The following is a 14,796-nucleotide window of genomic DNA, read 5'->3' on the forward strand; positions in this document are numbered from 1 at the left end:
TTTCATACGATGAAAATAACACAGGGTCATAAGAATATATTTAACATGGTCACCAGCACAAAACTGGCCTTGTATGACTCTGGAAAGCCTTGTCTAATTTTACAGAATTTTTTAGATGTAGTTTTATATAAATGAAGAAAAACAGTTGAACCTTTTAAGTCTGATGCAGAGAAGCTGATGGTGTGATGTGAGCTTCCACTGATTGTGCCACTGCCTCCACCACCTAAACTTAGTTTTCCCTAAAATGTTGCATTGATAATCTCATCTTTAGACAGTGGAACTTCCAAATATTAGTTAAAAGGTAAATGTGAGTAAGCTGTGACCCAAATGCACAATAACTATTTTTAATATACATTTTGTTTTGTGGTGTCAACATGACCTGCTAATCATCTTCTGGCAGTAATTTTCTTCTTGACGGTACTGTGTTTATGATGAACAAAAAAATCTCACAAGAGATGTCTTCTGACATAAAAATAAGTACAAGGCAGTTTTGATTTGGGGATTGAAAGTCAAACGTTTATCCTTAGATCCATCTCTCTGAAAAAGGTTGACTTAGGTTTCTGTGGTTTTTCTTACCTAGATCATGTCCTGATAACCTACTCTTGACTTTTATTTATTCTCAATAATATACAAATTTGGCAGTTCAGACTTCATTTAGAAGACTTCTAGGCAGAGGAAGAAATTAAGAAAATTCTGGAAGTCATTTCTGGAAATAATGATGTTTTTCTAATCTCAGTTTTCTCCTCTGAATACTTAACATGTCTAATGATGACACAGATAATTTTGGTTTTCACAAATCAGTACAAGTAAACGGTCAATTTTGTTAACAAATGACGAATGAGTAGGTATAATTTTGCCTTGCATTTTTTTAGAATACAGTAGAACATAATATATACAAATACAGTAAACTAGTCTAATGCAGTGGTTCTCAGCCTCAGCTGCACATTAGAATCACCTGGTGGCTTTAAAAACCTATCATGCCTGGGGGAGGGGCCTGGCATCACTGTTACCGGACAGCTCCCAGGTGATTCTAACGTGAGCCGGGTCAAAGAGCCATGCCTAGTAATGAGGTGGAGCCAGAACGTTCTGTGATGGATGGATTGGCCAGGTATGTGGCAGAGGCATAGGTTTTCTAGTTTGAACAATGAGATCAATGTTATCTATTGTGCAGGGCTATTGTAAAGACTATATGAGACAATAAGGCAAGTTAAGTCCCCAATACAGTACCTAGCACATAATAGGTGCCAAATAACAGCCAGTCCCTTCCTTTAATGTTTCAAAGTGTCTCCACATCTACTTTCTCACTGAATGTTCACTTCAACCTTGTAAAGTAGGAGAGAAATACGGGCTTGCCAGTTTGGATGTCTATAGGTCTGGCTGATGTAGACTTTATTATGATTTTGTTATCACGATGATGCTGTATCTTCTCCATCCTCTGGAGAGTCTCAGGTTCTCAGTCCTCGGAGCTCTTTTCTCCTCCACCTATCTATGCTATCCCTTAGACTCTCATCCAGTCTGATAGTTTAAAATAAGCTCTACAGGCTGAAAACTTCAGCCTGGATCAGAACGAGGACTCCACTGGATGTCAAAAAAACATCTCAAACTTCACATGCTTAGAACTGAACTCGGGATCTGCTCCCACGTCACTCTGCAACCGCCAGCACCTGTTCCTCTGCAGGCACCAGTCCAGTGAATGGCCGCTCCATCCTTACAGCCCCTCAGGCCAAACATCTTTAATTCCTCTTTCTCATCCATACGTATCCAAGTTGCCAGCAATTCCTATTAGTTTAGTGTTCCAAACAGATCCAAAATCCAATGCGTCTCACCTCTTCCACTGCTATTACCACCCTAAACTCTGGTCTGGATCAAAGCTTCTTACTGGTTTCCTATTTCTCTCTGCTGCCCCCTCTCAGCTGCCCAGCCCCAGGCACTTTAACAGAGCATCCACAGGGAGCCTTTCAAAGTGCAAGTGGGATCTTGTCCATTGTCCATTCAGAGCCCTCCAGTGACTTCCCCTCTCTGAGTAGTCCCTACAATGGCTGGTAAGGCCTAACACAACATTACTGTCCCCCCCCCCATTACCTTTATGGTGTCTCCTGTAACTGTCCTCCTCACTCATTCTGCTCCTCCTTCCTCTAACATGCCAGGCACACTGTTCCATCTGCTTGGAATCTCCTCCCCCTAAATATCCACACGCTTGCTCTGTCTTTCCTTCAGGTCTTTGATTCAATGTGCCCTTTAAGCCTGAAAGCTTCCCACCTCCACCCTGCATTTCTTATTCTTCTTTATGGTTTTATTTTTCTCCATCACTTACTACCATCTGATGTGCAGTATATTTAAATGTCTACTTATCCCTACTAGAAAGGAAGCTAGACAAGGGCAAGAACTTTTTTGTGTTTTGTTTACTGTTGTACCCCTAGGGCCTAGCCCAGAGGGGGGCATATTGTAGCTACCAAACAAACATTTGGATGAATGAATGAATGAAGTATATTGATTTTTAAAAGCATCTTTTCATTGGCACCTTGTACAACAAACTTGCATCAAAGGCAGTTCTGGGAGGTGTCAGGGCTACAATTTCATTAACGTGCTCAGCTTCAGTACAGGTGACATTCCAAATCAGCTGGCTTCCTGGGGCCCAGGAATCTTTTGAGTTGTGTCCAATTTTGATTTTTCTTCTGCCCCCAGGGTAACTTGTCAAAAACCTACTGGGTACCCCACAGCTTTAAAAAAGTGGGCAGCTAACTTTAATTTCTGGCTCAAGTTGCTTGGATGGGCCGTAAATGGGAACGTAGAGGGTGTGTGTGACAGCCGTGCTTTGCAGCTGCAGGTTCATTTATTCTTTACTGTAAAGAAGGACCGAGCTGGCTGTCATTAGATACACACAACCTGGTTTATGGTGTCTCATTCAATTAAGGGAACTTCCAAGAAGAGACATGACTAAATAAATAATTGGAGAGATGCAAATCTGAAAGGACAATTGTTTTTCACCGATCTTTGTTTGCAAGTTGAGATTGAGAGATAGAAACTTCAAGTGAACGGGATCTCCTGGGTAAGATTCTTCACTTCAAACACAGTAAACCAGTGTTACTTTGTGATGCACATTTTAGTACTGCTAGAGGCAAACTTTCTAAATATTGATAGTAATAATACCAAACTGACAGCGAGCGCACAGAACAGGAGGTACAGCGGGCTGCCGTGGCTGTCCTGGACGTGGCAAAGGCCTCATCAGAAAGGACAAGCCCCAGAACAACAGAATGTGTTCCCCTCACTTCTTCGGAATTTCCCTTTCAGAAGCACAGGGTGTACATGACTGAGGGCACGTGAATTAATTATTAATGTGTAAAATTAATTAATCTCTTTAGTGCTACTTCTATGATAGGATGTCTCTTAGTTTGAAACAAATAAGGAACTATGGAATTAAAAGCTTCTAACACTAGGAGCCATCATTAAGGAGCATATAGTGAGAAGGATTTGGTATATAGTGGGAGGTGCCCCTGTACAATGTGTGGGGTCTTTCCTGCCTCCTTGCCATTGAGCTGCAGGGTGACAACTGCAGGCAGAGCTCAGCAACAATGAGGCTGACGCATGGAAACACTCGGCTCCTCTCGTCCCTGCTCCATCACTCAGACTCAGTAAGCAGCAGACAGCTAACATGCCACGCTTAGCTATTTCTAGAGGGTTAGGTGGTGTGATGGAAAGGACGTGGGCTTTGAAATTAGAGGCTTGGGTTTAAATCCTGACTGTATCACCTACCAGCTACGTGAGTGGATGATCTTACCCTGATCCCACGCAGCTTCCACAGCTGCTCAAAACGAGGTTAAAGTAACTACCTCAAAGGGTGGTTGGAGGTTTCAAGTGACATAGTGTATATGAAGTACCTAGTACAGTGCCTGGCATGGAGTGAGCACCCCCAAATGACAGCTATCAGGATGACTATTGTTGTTATAAGAAGTAGAATTATGAAATGGTATTGTGGAGCTCAAACTTAGTAGTCTCCAGGACTGTCCAGGGAAGGGGCTTGTCACTGAAATCATTCAGGATGAGGTCTGCAGCCCTTCAGAGACATTTGTGAATGGTGACTGCTGAGGACTGCCACGGGAACAGAAGCTCCCAACCGTGGATGCTGCCAAACCCTCACTGGCCCTCATCTGCTGACAAGTCCTGTATTCTTTTAAAAAATTTTTTGAATTATTATGGATACATAATAGTTGTATTTCTTTATAGGGTACATGTGTTTTGATACAGGCATACAATGTGAATAAATCAAATCAGGGAAATTGGGGTACTCATCACTTCAGGCAGTTATCATTTCTTTGTGCTAGCAGCATTCCAATTCCACTCTTTAGTGATTTTAAAGTATACCCTAACTTATTGTTGATTACAGTCACTTTATTGGTCATTCTATCAAACTATATTTTTATGCCCATTAACCATTCCCACTTTATCCCCCACCTCCCTGCTATCCTTCCCATCCTCTGGTAATCATCATTCTATACTCTGTCTCTGTTCCCTTAATACAGGCAAGAGTAACAAACCCAAGTCTCTAATTTCAAAACAATGGTCTTTAATATTTAGCTCCCACATATGAGTGAGAACACGTGACATTTGTTTTTCTGTGCTTGGCTCATTTCACTTAACATAATGTTCTCCGGTTCCATCCATATTGTTACAAATGGCAGAATTTCATGTTTTTGTGACTATGTAATATTCTATTGTATATATGTACCAAGATTTATCTATTCATCCATTGATGGACACTTAGGTTGATTCCAAATCTTGGGGATTGTGAATAGTGCTGAAATAAACATGGGGGTGAAGATATTTTGTCCGTATACTGATTTCCCCTCCTTTGGATATATACCCACCAGTGGGATTGCTGGGTCATATGGTAGTTCTATTTAGTTTTCTGAGGAACCTCCACAGTGTTCTCCACACCAGTTGCACTAATTTACATTCCTGTCAACAGTGTATGATGGTTCCCCTTTCTCCACATCATCACCAGCATTTGTTATTGCCTGTCCTTTTGATAAAAGCCATTTTAAATGGGGTGAGATGATATTTCATTGTATTTTTTATTCGCATTTCACCGATGACTAATGATATTGAGCATTTTCTTCATATACCTGTTGGCCATTTATATGTCTTTTGAGAAATGTCTATTCAGATCCTTTGCCCATTTTTAATTAGATTTTTTCCTATTGAGTTGTTTGTAGTTCCTTATATAGTCTAGTTATTAATCCCTTGTCAGATGGGTAGTTTGCAAATATTTTTTCCCAATCTGTGGACTGTCTCTTCCTTTTGTTGATTGTTTCTTTTGCTGTACAGAAGCTATTTAGCTTGATATGATCCTATTTGTCCAATTTTGCTTTGGTTACCTGTCTTTGGGGGTATTACTCAAATCATTGCCCAGATCAATGTCTTGAACCATTTCCCCAATGTTTTCTTTTAGTAGTGCCATAGTTTCAGGTCTTAGATTTAAGTCTTTAATCCATTTTGATTTGATTTTTGTATATGGTGAGAGGTAAGAGTCTAGTTTCATTCTTCTACATATGGATATCCAGTTTTCCCAGCACCAATTATTGAAGAGACTGTCCTTTCCCAAATGTATGTTCTTTGCACCTTTGTCCAAGATAAATTCACTATAGATGTGTGGATTTATTTCTAGGTTCTCTATTCTGTTCCATTGGTCTATGTGTCTGTTTTTATGCCAGTATCATTGCTGTTTTGGTTACTATGGCTACATAGTATAACTGGAAGTAAGGTAATACGATTTCTCCAGTTTTGTTCTTTTTCCTCAGGATGGCTTTGGCTATTTTGGGTCTTTTGTTGTTCCATATAAATTTTAGGACTATATTTTCTATTTATCTGAATAATGTCACTGATGTTTTGATGGGGATTGCACTGAATCTGCAGATTGCTTTGGGTAGTAGGGACATTTTAATAATATTGATTCTTCCAATCCATGAGAATAGAATATCTTTCCATTTTTTGTGTCCTTGAAGTCCTGTATTCTTGACAAGTGCCCATGATCGTATTTGTTCTTCTCCCCTTTCAGAGCACTGACTTCTGGAAAGTAGTGATTCTATCATTCCATCTCCTTTTTTTTTTTTCCCACACTATCAATTGTGTTGGGAGAGTTTTTAGAGAATTATATATTTATTTCCTTTCATAAAGGGATTTATATAAGAATAATTTTCAAATAGTAGGCATTCTGAAATTATTTTAAATATGCTTTAGCTTGCCAGGAAGACATGGTCTTAAAGAAAGTGAGCCCCACTTCAGGAGTGAGTGTTAGGAATTATGGGCACTAAATGGATGGTTTTCTTTTGTCCAGGTAATACTTGATGCAATACTGGCATACTTCCACATCCAAATGCTGTGGTTTAACCAGATTGATACAAAGGAAACTCAAAAGGACATCTGAAGTTAGGCAAGAATATGAGAACTCCAGCTACAGATTAGAAAAACTAGAGCCAGATTTTATCCTTCTTATATAGGCCCACAATATCATATGGTGAAACCATGCAGTTAGGAAGAAGGTGATTCCTAGAAATCAGGGTCCGGGCCTACTGTTTGTTAAAATTTTTGAGTTTTTTTTTAAATACAGTACCTAGTAGTGTGTCATGAGCATTTATGTCCTAAGTATCTCCTTTTGACTCTGATAAGATATAAAGTATTTAAAAGTGAAATATACCATGGCCAGGCTAAAGTAAAAAAACAATCACCAGCCACTCAAGGTTGACCCAGACTGGTTCCCACCATCATCAAAAAGCACTTGCACAAAACCTGACTGAATATTTTGCTAGGTCAAAAGCTTCCCTAAGAACCTAGGTGCATGAGCCAGCACATTTCAAAGCTGAGAGGTGATTCTGGATGTAAGTAATGGGGTGGCTTTTAAACTTTAATGAGCATAATACCCTCTTCTGAAGTGTGTTACAAATGTCCAACACCACGGTCTTATCCTTAAAAATTCTTAATCAGTGGGCTTGAGCAAAGGCCCATTAATCTGGTTTTTTAAAAATTTTTATTTCTTTTAAGAAGCGATTTGTTATAATTTTGAGGGCCACCCTTTTACAGATGCTAATCTATGGTATCCATCCAAAGGGTTTAAGATTCTACAGCTAAATACTTAAGCCTTTCAAAATCAGAGAATTACAGAATGTTAGAACTAGAAGGGCCCCAGAGATTATCTAATCTGATCTTTTCATAGCTGGTGGATCATAGGATTGAGAGGTTTCACAGCACAGGGCTCTTTCTGCAAACTCTCACTACAGTTCAGCACAGTAGCTAACAGTCAGACCTGGGTTTGACTTCTAGCTCTGCCACTTGGGATCATGTGACTTGGGCAAGTTATTGATCACTTGGGAATTTTACTTTCTTTATCTGGGGTGACTGTGGGAGTCACATGACTGGTGCATGCTAAGTACTTTTGGGAAGTGACCTACACCAAGCTGGCCATGCAAAAGTTCCAGATTCTTTCCAGCAGATAATGTGTAGTGGTCAAAGAAAGTTTAAGGTAGGTGAAGATTAGCTACACTCCTACAACCTTGCAAGCAGGTTTTAATGAAAGTAAACTGCCTCCCATCTAGGTATGTTTTAACTCAACACGTACTAGCAATCAAGCCCAAAAGTAGTTTATGCAACGTATCCCATAAAATGGTAGTCCCAGCTCTGACCTTTCAGGTGTTCTCATAGCATCTTGCATGGGAGGATCTCTCAAAGCCACACAACGACATTCCAGGATTTGGTGACCCTTCCAGTCAGCCTCAGGCAACCACAGATCCTCCTAACAGTAGCTGGACACAAAACCAAGTGGGAATCAAGTCTCCAGCACATCCCTGAGGGGTTCATATGAAGGCTACCGGACCAGCTCGTTTCTTACAGCAAGTGGGAAGTGTTTCTAATAGTTTTAGGCAGTCCACATTATCAATGAGAACCCATTTATTACATTTATCATACAAATTAACAAGTCAGTAATTTCACCAATCAAAACATGTTTCTGAATTCATTATGCTAATTAGTAAAGTCTCTGGTTGATAGAGAGATAACAAAAGTATTTGTTGTAGCTCCCTCTGGAGTATTTCCTTTCTCATAAAATAGCGGCTGAACACTATAGTGAGAATTTTCCATGGAGAGCAACTGGATGTTCCTGGCACTGAAGTCTAAACTAAGGAGTACGTAGATAATTACCACACTGTCAACATGGAAGTATTTTAAAGTAAATTAGTTCATGTAACTAGCACTTAGCACAATGTTTGCCTATTCAATACCCAATTAATGTTAGCTGCTATTATTATTATTACTGTTGAAAATGTATTGAATAAATCAAAAGACATAGAAATTTTATCAGCTTATTTATCTAAGCTGAATAAAATAAGAATCTAAATTAATCTTATATTATGCAAATCAAGAATTACTCCAAGTCTTAATTTAGCTCTGGTTCCTACATGGGATCAGAAATTTGGATAAAAGTTCAGTGAAAAAGGGACTGCAGATGTCAAAGTGTACATGGTAACTATTTGAGAAAGGAGATAAAACCTTTTCATCAAACAAGGTATAAAGTAATATTTTTGGGTCTTGGATTATGACCCATTAGTGAGTTGCAAAATCAATTCTGGATCACATTGTAAAATATATTTTGAAACGTAGGTTGTGGCTAAAAGCACTGGGCAGTCCCTGGTCAGAAACCATGGAGGAGGAGGAGGAGGAGGAGGAGAAGCACAGGGGTGCAGGGCATTGGTCTTCTAGGTGAACATCTGGCACATCATTAAGATAAATGATACTTGGGGGTCAGGCTGGGATCCTTCAAAGAAGTTTTATTATCTTTAATTTCGTACTTGTTGTCTAGAACCCTTGGGACTTCCTAAATTTTGATTACAAAGTCTAAGATACCCTAGCAATGATTTTCAGATACCCAATTCAGAATAAAAAATCCAAACAAAATAGTTCGTCAACCTCCGAGCAACATTGGTGCATCATTTTGTTTGAGAACTTACATTTCTCCCTTTCTTTATATGGATCAGAAAATAGCACAAAATGACAGACACTCCTTCACTTTTCTTTAGCATGATGGCAAAATCTGCTGGGTCCATAATTTCAGTGGTATCTTTAAGAATCTGTCACACGGCAGAGGCTCCCAAACTGCCTTTCCGTACAGAACTATAACTCTAGAGGCAAACTGGATGACAGACACATATTTACAGCTAGACTCCAAACATAGTCTTCTATTAATATCTTCTGTCTTTCCTCTGAGTTCCTATTTCCACTTTAATAGCTTATCGTCAGACAGCGCTATGGCTCTTAGTTTGCAAGAACACAGCACAGACAGGGTTGCCTGATGAAAGGTAAGGCTGACTCAGTAAGATCTACTTTAAATAGGATATAACTTTTCATTAATAATAAAAAGTTATATCCTGTAAGGAATGAATACCACCTTATGATTGGGCCACATGGAAATACATGTTTATCAGAACAATTACAGGTGTTAACTATTTTAAAATGGTCTTATAACCAGCAACCAGAAGTAATTTTCTTTTTGAACAATTAATAAAATTCAAACCCATGCCAAGATCAAACATTTACAATACTCTGCCCCAGTATAGCAATTTTTGGTCTTCGGTGCAGTTCTGGAAGTTAGGAGGCCTGGAATATAATTTCTGGGATATGATTTGGAATAAGTTTTTAAAATTTTTTTTCTATGCTTACATTTCTTTGTATGCAAAATAAGACAATAATTGCTGACTTGCTAAGATTTGAGGCTGTTCGGGTAACATGAGTTACTGGGTTAAGAGCTTTAAAACAGTGCTGCCTAGTTCAGTTGCAGGGTAGTTTTATTAAGATAATATTCTTTAGGTGCCAAATAGAATATGCTTTGGAAGAAAAGAATAGCAGAAATGAAAACTTCTGTATTTCAATCCTATTTCCTCTTAACAAAATGACTCACAGGTTATTAAATGATCTTTTCAGCCCAAGTTGTAGGTAATCCTTTAACATTCTTGGAAAAGCTTCTAATTAAAATGAAAAACAAGATCTTTCTAAGAGTTTGTTTCTCCTATGACAATCTTTGGAGAGTGTGAATATATTTTTTAATCTCTTTAGGAAGAAGGAACAGCTATCTTTCCTTTCCTGTAATACCATCACATTATTTACATAACTACTTTCAAGAAAGCTTTTCCTTTGCACATATAATAGGGAAACTGTTATTATTTCATAGAGTGGAAATACCAGTCACAGACTCACAGAAACTTAAAACTGGAAGGAATCTCATTTTGTCCATCTTCTCATTGTACAAATGAGGAAATGAGGCCTACGGCAATTAAACAATTTGTTCCAGCTTTTGGTGAGAGAACTGGAACTTGAATCCAGACTAGAATCAGGTATGTGCTCTTTCCACTCTTGCCAGAATTCTACGTCTACCAAAAAGCTATATTCTTTTAGCTTAATGCATAGTTTCTTTTTATAGTTCAGCTGTGTAGCTGTGACTAGACCCATAATGAAGTGCATATAAACAATGTGAGGAATGGCTGCCTTGTACATATGTGTCTGTAAAAGGCAGGCTACATAGTAGACGTTTAATAAGCATTGATCATGACACTCTATTTAAAATTTAAATAGCACTCATTCAATTCAGAACTGCTTTTGGAAATAAGAGAAAAATTAGGAGTCTCACCATTGACTGCCAATAGTCATTTGACATGCTCTGAGACTATGTGCTTTCATTTTGCTATTTAAAGACATTAAAAACTAATATAAACATATGCTTAAGGACCTCAGACATCCTGAAATATTCACTTGCTAGGTATAGTGAGAAAGTTTTCTACATGCATTGGAACTCTAGATAAGTAAAGTGATTTGAATACTCAAGAGAAAAAGATAAATAAAAGTAAAGCACCAATTCCACAGGATATCTTGGATCTAATTTCTTTCTTGATGAGATCTATTGACTGACTGTGCACTGAGCCATTATTTACCAGGGTACAAGCTGTTCTTCAGTCTCCACTATGTGAAATATCTTCTCATTATTACACAAAAATCACCATCAAACTAGAGAATAATTTGGGAGAGTTCATGGCTTTTACGGCAACCCACAGCAAGTGATGCTGTCTTGACAAAATATAAAATTACCTCAACCCTGAGCTGAAACTCTAGGAGAGCAGCAAACAAGCCCTGTAGTATTGTTTTAGATGAAGCACAGTGATAGCTCTGCACTTCCTTCAGGCCTCCTCTTTCTTCCTGAACGAACTCCAGGGAATGGCATCATGTCAGGCTTTCCAGATGGATTATGTGAAGCCATAGCTCAATGTCATTTTCAATAGGAAGCCTCATAATTAAAGGTCAAATAGTCACTTCATCTGCAATCAATCAATAGAAAAAGTACTAATACGAAGAACTAATCAATCAATGGCAAATGCACTAATAAAAGCAATGAATCAAATTCAGCATGTGTGTAGATGCAAGTACATGGAAGAGATTGAGACAGGGCAAAAGCAGGAACAATATAATAAATCGAAGTTGTATATGCAAGAGAATATTCCGAAAACTTCTCTAGCAAGAATTTTTATCTGTGGTTCATTAGTTACATGGGTATCACTTGGCCTGCAATCATTTATTCTTAAATGCAAATATTGCATGCAATAATGAGCGGCATTTTATAAGTTTCGCTTAATGTATTCTACTTAAGATGTTATATATATGTGTAAAATCTTTAGAAGAAATATTATGTCAGCGACTGCAATGGGAAAGATATATTTTTTAAAGTGCCAAATAGTACATTATGATATGTTGTATTTCATCTTTGTGTGAGAGGTGAGAGAAAATATAACTCTGAGTGATATCACCTGAAATTTCTCCCTGCTTTCTGGAATATGAATTCTTCACACTCTGTGTGATGTTCTTTCATTTCGATGCAGATAAGAATTTCTATTAGGATCATTATCAGCCTGTAGCTCAGGTCACTGTCGTGGCATATCCTCTGTACCAGTGAGGTCAGGTCACCAGTAGAGGGAAACACATATTGGCTCTTGTGAAAATGGATACAGTAAATTTATAGGGCTTAACAAGGCCATTCTAGCAACAGCATCCAAACATCCCTTGCTATCTGTGGAGATAAGGGTGATCTCTCTGAGATGAGGGAAACAGCAAAGAGGCGATTCTTATAAATGCTACCTAGGAGACTGCAGGAATCATACCTGGGTACAATAGAACATTCGAGTTGGAAGTAAAATTACCTAATCTTAGAGCCAAGGAAACCGAGGCCTGGGAAAGTATCAGTGTAAGAGCCAGGTTGAGTATTTAGGTCTTATAATTCCAAGAGAACTTAGGTGTGTGCTGTTATGAAAGTAACTAAGGATTTATACTACATGGTTACTTAGATACCACACTAGTACAGTATCCTATTAGAGGATCTAAGTATCTATTTCATGGGTGAACATTGCAGAAGCAAACAAAAATCCAAGTTAACCCAATACTTTTTAGCAAAACTACTACTTCAGAGCACGTATCTGCTTGCCTGAAAATTAGCTTTCAGAAAGCATAAAAAACAGGTGTCTTTGGGATTAAGAAAAATGAAAAGACAAAATAAGAAATGATTGAACGGGCAGGTATTTTTCTCATGGAAAAGAAAAGAATACTGATCACATTGCAGTATGCCTCTTGCTCTTTGTTCAACACAGCTAGCTCTAGCACAGAAAAACTATGTGGAGAAATAAAGAAAATCCATTTTGGCTTTTCAGACAAAAGCGAATCCCTAGGAGTGGATCAGGTTTAAAAGCCCAATGCAGAAATGCAGAAAATAATTTGTTGCAGCCGTGGTTCGGCATGGACACTAAGGACATGGGCTCATTGGACCCCTACACTCTACATTGGAGGAGTCTGGCTGCACCCACCCTTGGATTCCCTAACTTTATAAAAGTCCCTTAGTTTTTAGAAGACCAGATATCACACCACAATAAAACACATAGGAAAGAAGTGCATGAGGACTTCTTTGAGATCAACCACTAAACCACATTTGTTACAGGAAAACCTACAAGACAGGGGTCAGGGGACTGGAACTCTGGAAGTGGCAACAGTTATAACTAATATAGTTATTAATAACGAATAATTATAGCTACTGCTTGTAGAGCACCCACTATGTGCGGGGTAGCACAGCAAGCTCTTAGATGGGCTATCTCATTTAGTCCATAATAATCTATTCATGGCACAATTACCGAACATATTTTGTCACGTACTGACTACCTATGATCTACCAAGTGCTGTGCTGGGTGCTTAACAAATGCCCTTACAAAGCGAGTGTTTTTCTGCTCATTTTACAGACGAAAAAGCTAAGGTTCAGGGAGGTTAACTGATTTGTCCAGGGTCACAAAATCAGGACTGGAATATATCTTCCAAGGCTGTTTCAACTTCAATTTGATGATGATTTTGGAGAAACCCAAAAATAGTGCCTTGCATGGATTGTAGATATATAATTTATTCAAATAAGCTGAAGCCCTAGATAACAACAGCTCCTTAAGAGTTTGTCCAATTTCTAAATCATTTTCCGAACTTGGGAAGACTGAGATAGTAGACTCTGTCAGACAAATGTGTTTGGGATTTGTTAAAACATGAAATGTCTTCGTTTCTAGCTTACAGTGCAAATTTCTTTAACATGAGCAGACTTAGAGCAATGTCACAATTCTCCACTCTCTTAAGTGAGTTGCATGCCAAAATGTGGAGGAATTTTTATATTAAGATTTTGCCATAACATGCTCACCACCTCAAGCAGTTTGTGAATGATGTATATTTCAATAAAGCTTCTAATGACTTAATGACTTTTAATGACTAAAAACATAGATTCTAGATGTCTAACAGGTTCTTGGGATAATGCCACTAAATTGTATAAAACTAAGTAGAAAATAGCACTTTTCTGCTTAATCCATTTTTATCCATTAAATAAATACTTCTGCTTGTAGTGCTAATCCTATTGAGTTAATGATAACTATATTGTTTCTTTATAGAAATAACATAACATTCGGAAATGATCTTCAAACTAATGTCAATATCAAATTAGAGTACTAACGTTATTTGCACCTTGCTTTGAGCTCTGAAGAAAGAAGTTAACATTTTCCAGGGACAACTCTAGAGCCTTCTAAAGCAAAGTTTTTGCCAATTCCTTTTTCAGAAGCAGTGTCCTCTCCCACCTCTACCCCTCCCCAGCCTCTAATGTTAACATTCTACATTGATAATCTTTCATGAGAATTGAAAACATGATTACAAATTATGCTAAATTCTATGCTATTAAATTTAAGTCCTCGGAGATTGGTTTGATCAAATATCAGCATTTGAAAGCAATGACCCATTCTCACTTTGCTATTGTTCTTCATCTAACAGAGTGGACAACACCTCATTCCATTTAATTTGAAGAGTTCCTAGAACTTCAAAATCATCAGTTGTAACTACATGAGGCTAATGTATGGCTTTTAGCTCTGTGAATCACTTACCCAACGTGAGGGATTTGTGTGTAGAACAGAAAATGATAGCCACGGTGTCTGCTGGTGTGAAACCCGAATTATTCCTAGGGGCAAAAAAAATTTTTTTTATAAATACTTTTATAAAAAGCCTATTTAACATATCCTAAATCAAATGTAGTACCTACCTTCATGTTAACATCCTTTGATCAGTCCTGGTGACAGAAGTAATTCTATACCCAAATGTACAGAAGTGTCTGAATTTCTTTTTAGAGAATCACTTCTGAGTCATTTATCCATGAAAAGGAGAACAGTTTTAAAACCGTGTGATGGAGGTCTCCTAAGATCACATATG

The 14,796-nt window shown here is 38.1% G+C and overlaps 1 protein-coding gene across 2 annotated transcripts in view; it reads right to left on the minus strand.

The window, feature by feature from the left end:
- Positions 1-14,796, minus strand: part of SLC10A7 (solute carrier family 10 member 7) — a 208,712-nt gene that overhangs the window by 15,209 nt on the left and 178,707 nt on the right. For both annotated transcript variants that reach the window (XM_069492941.1, XM_069492940.1), the window contains one exon: positions 14,475-14,548. In XM_069492941.1, coding sequence (XP_069349042.1) covers positions 14,475-14,548 — 74 coding nt within the window. The remainder of the gene's footprint in view (positions 1-14,474; positions 14,549-14,796) is intronic.

The sequence above is a fragment of the Eulemur rufifrons genome, chromosome 18 (assembly GCF_041146395.1).
Source record: "Eulemur rufifrons isolate Redbay chromosome 18, OSU_ERuf_1, whole genome shotgun sequence".
Classification (NCBI taxonomy): domain Eukaryota; kingdom Metazoa; phylum Chordata; class Mammalia; order Primates; family Lemuridae; genus Eulemur; species Eulemur rufifrons.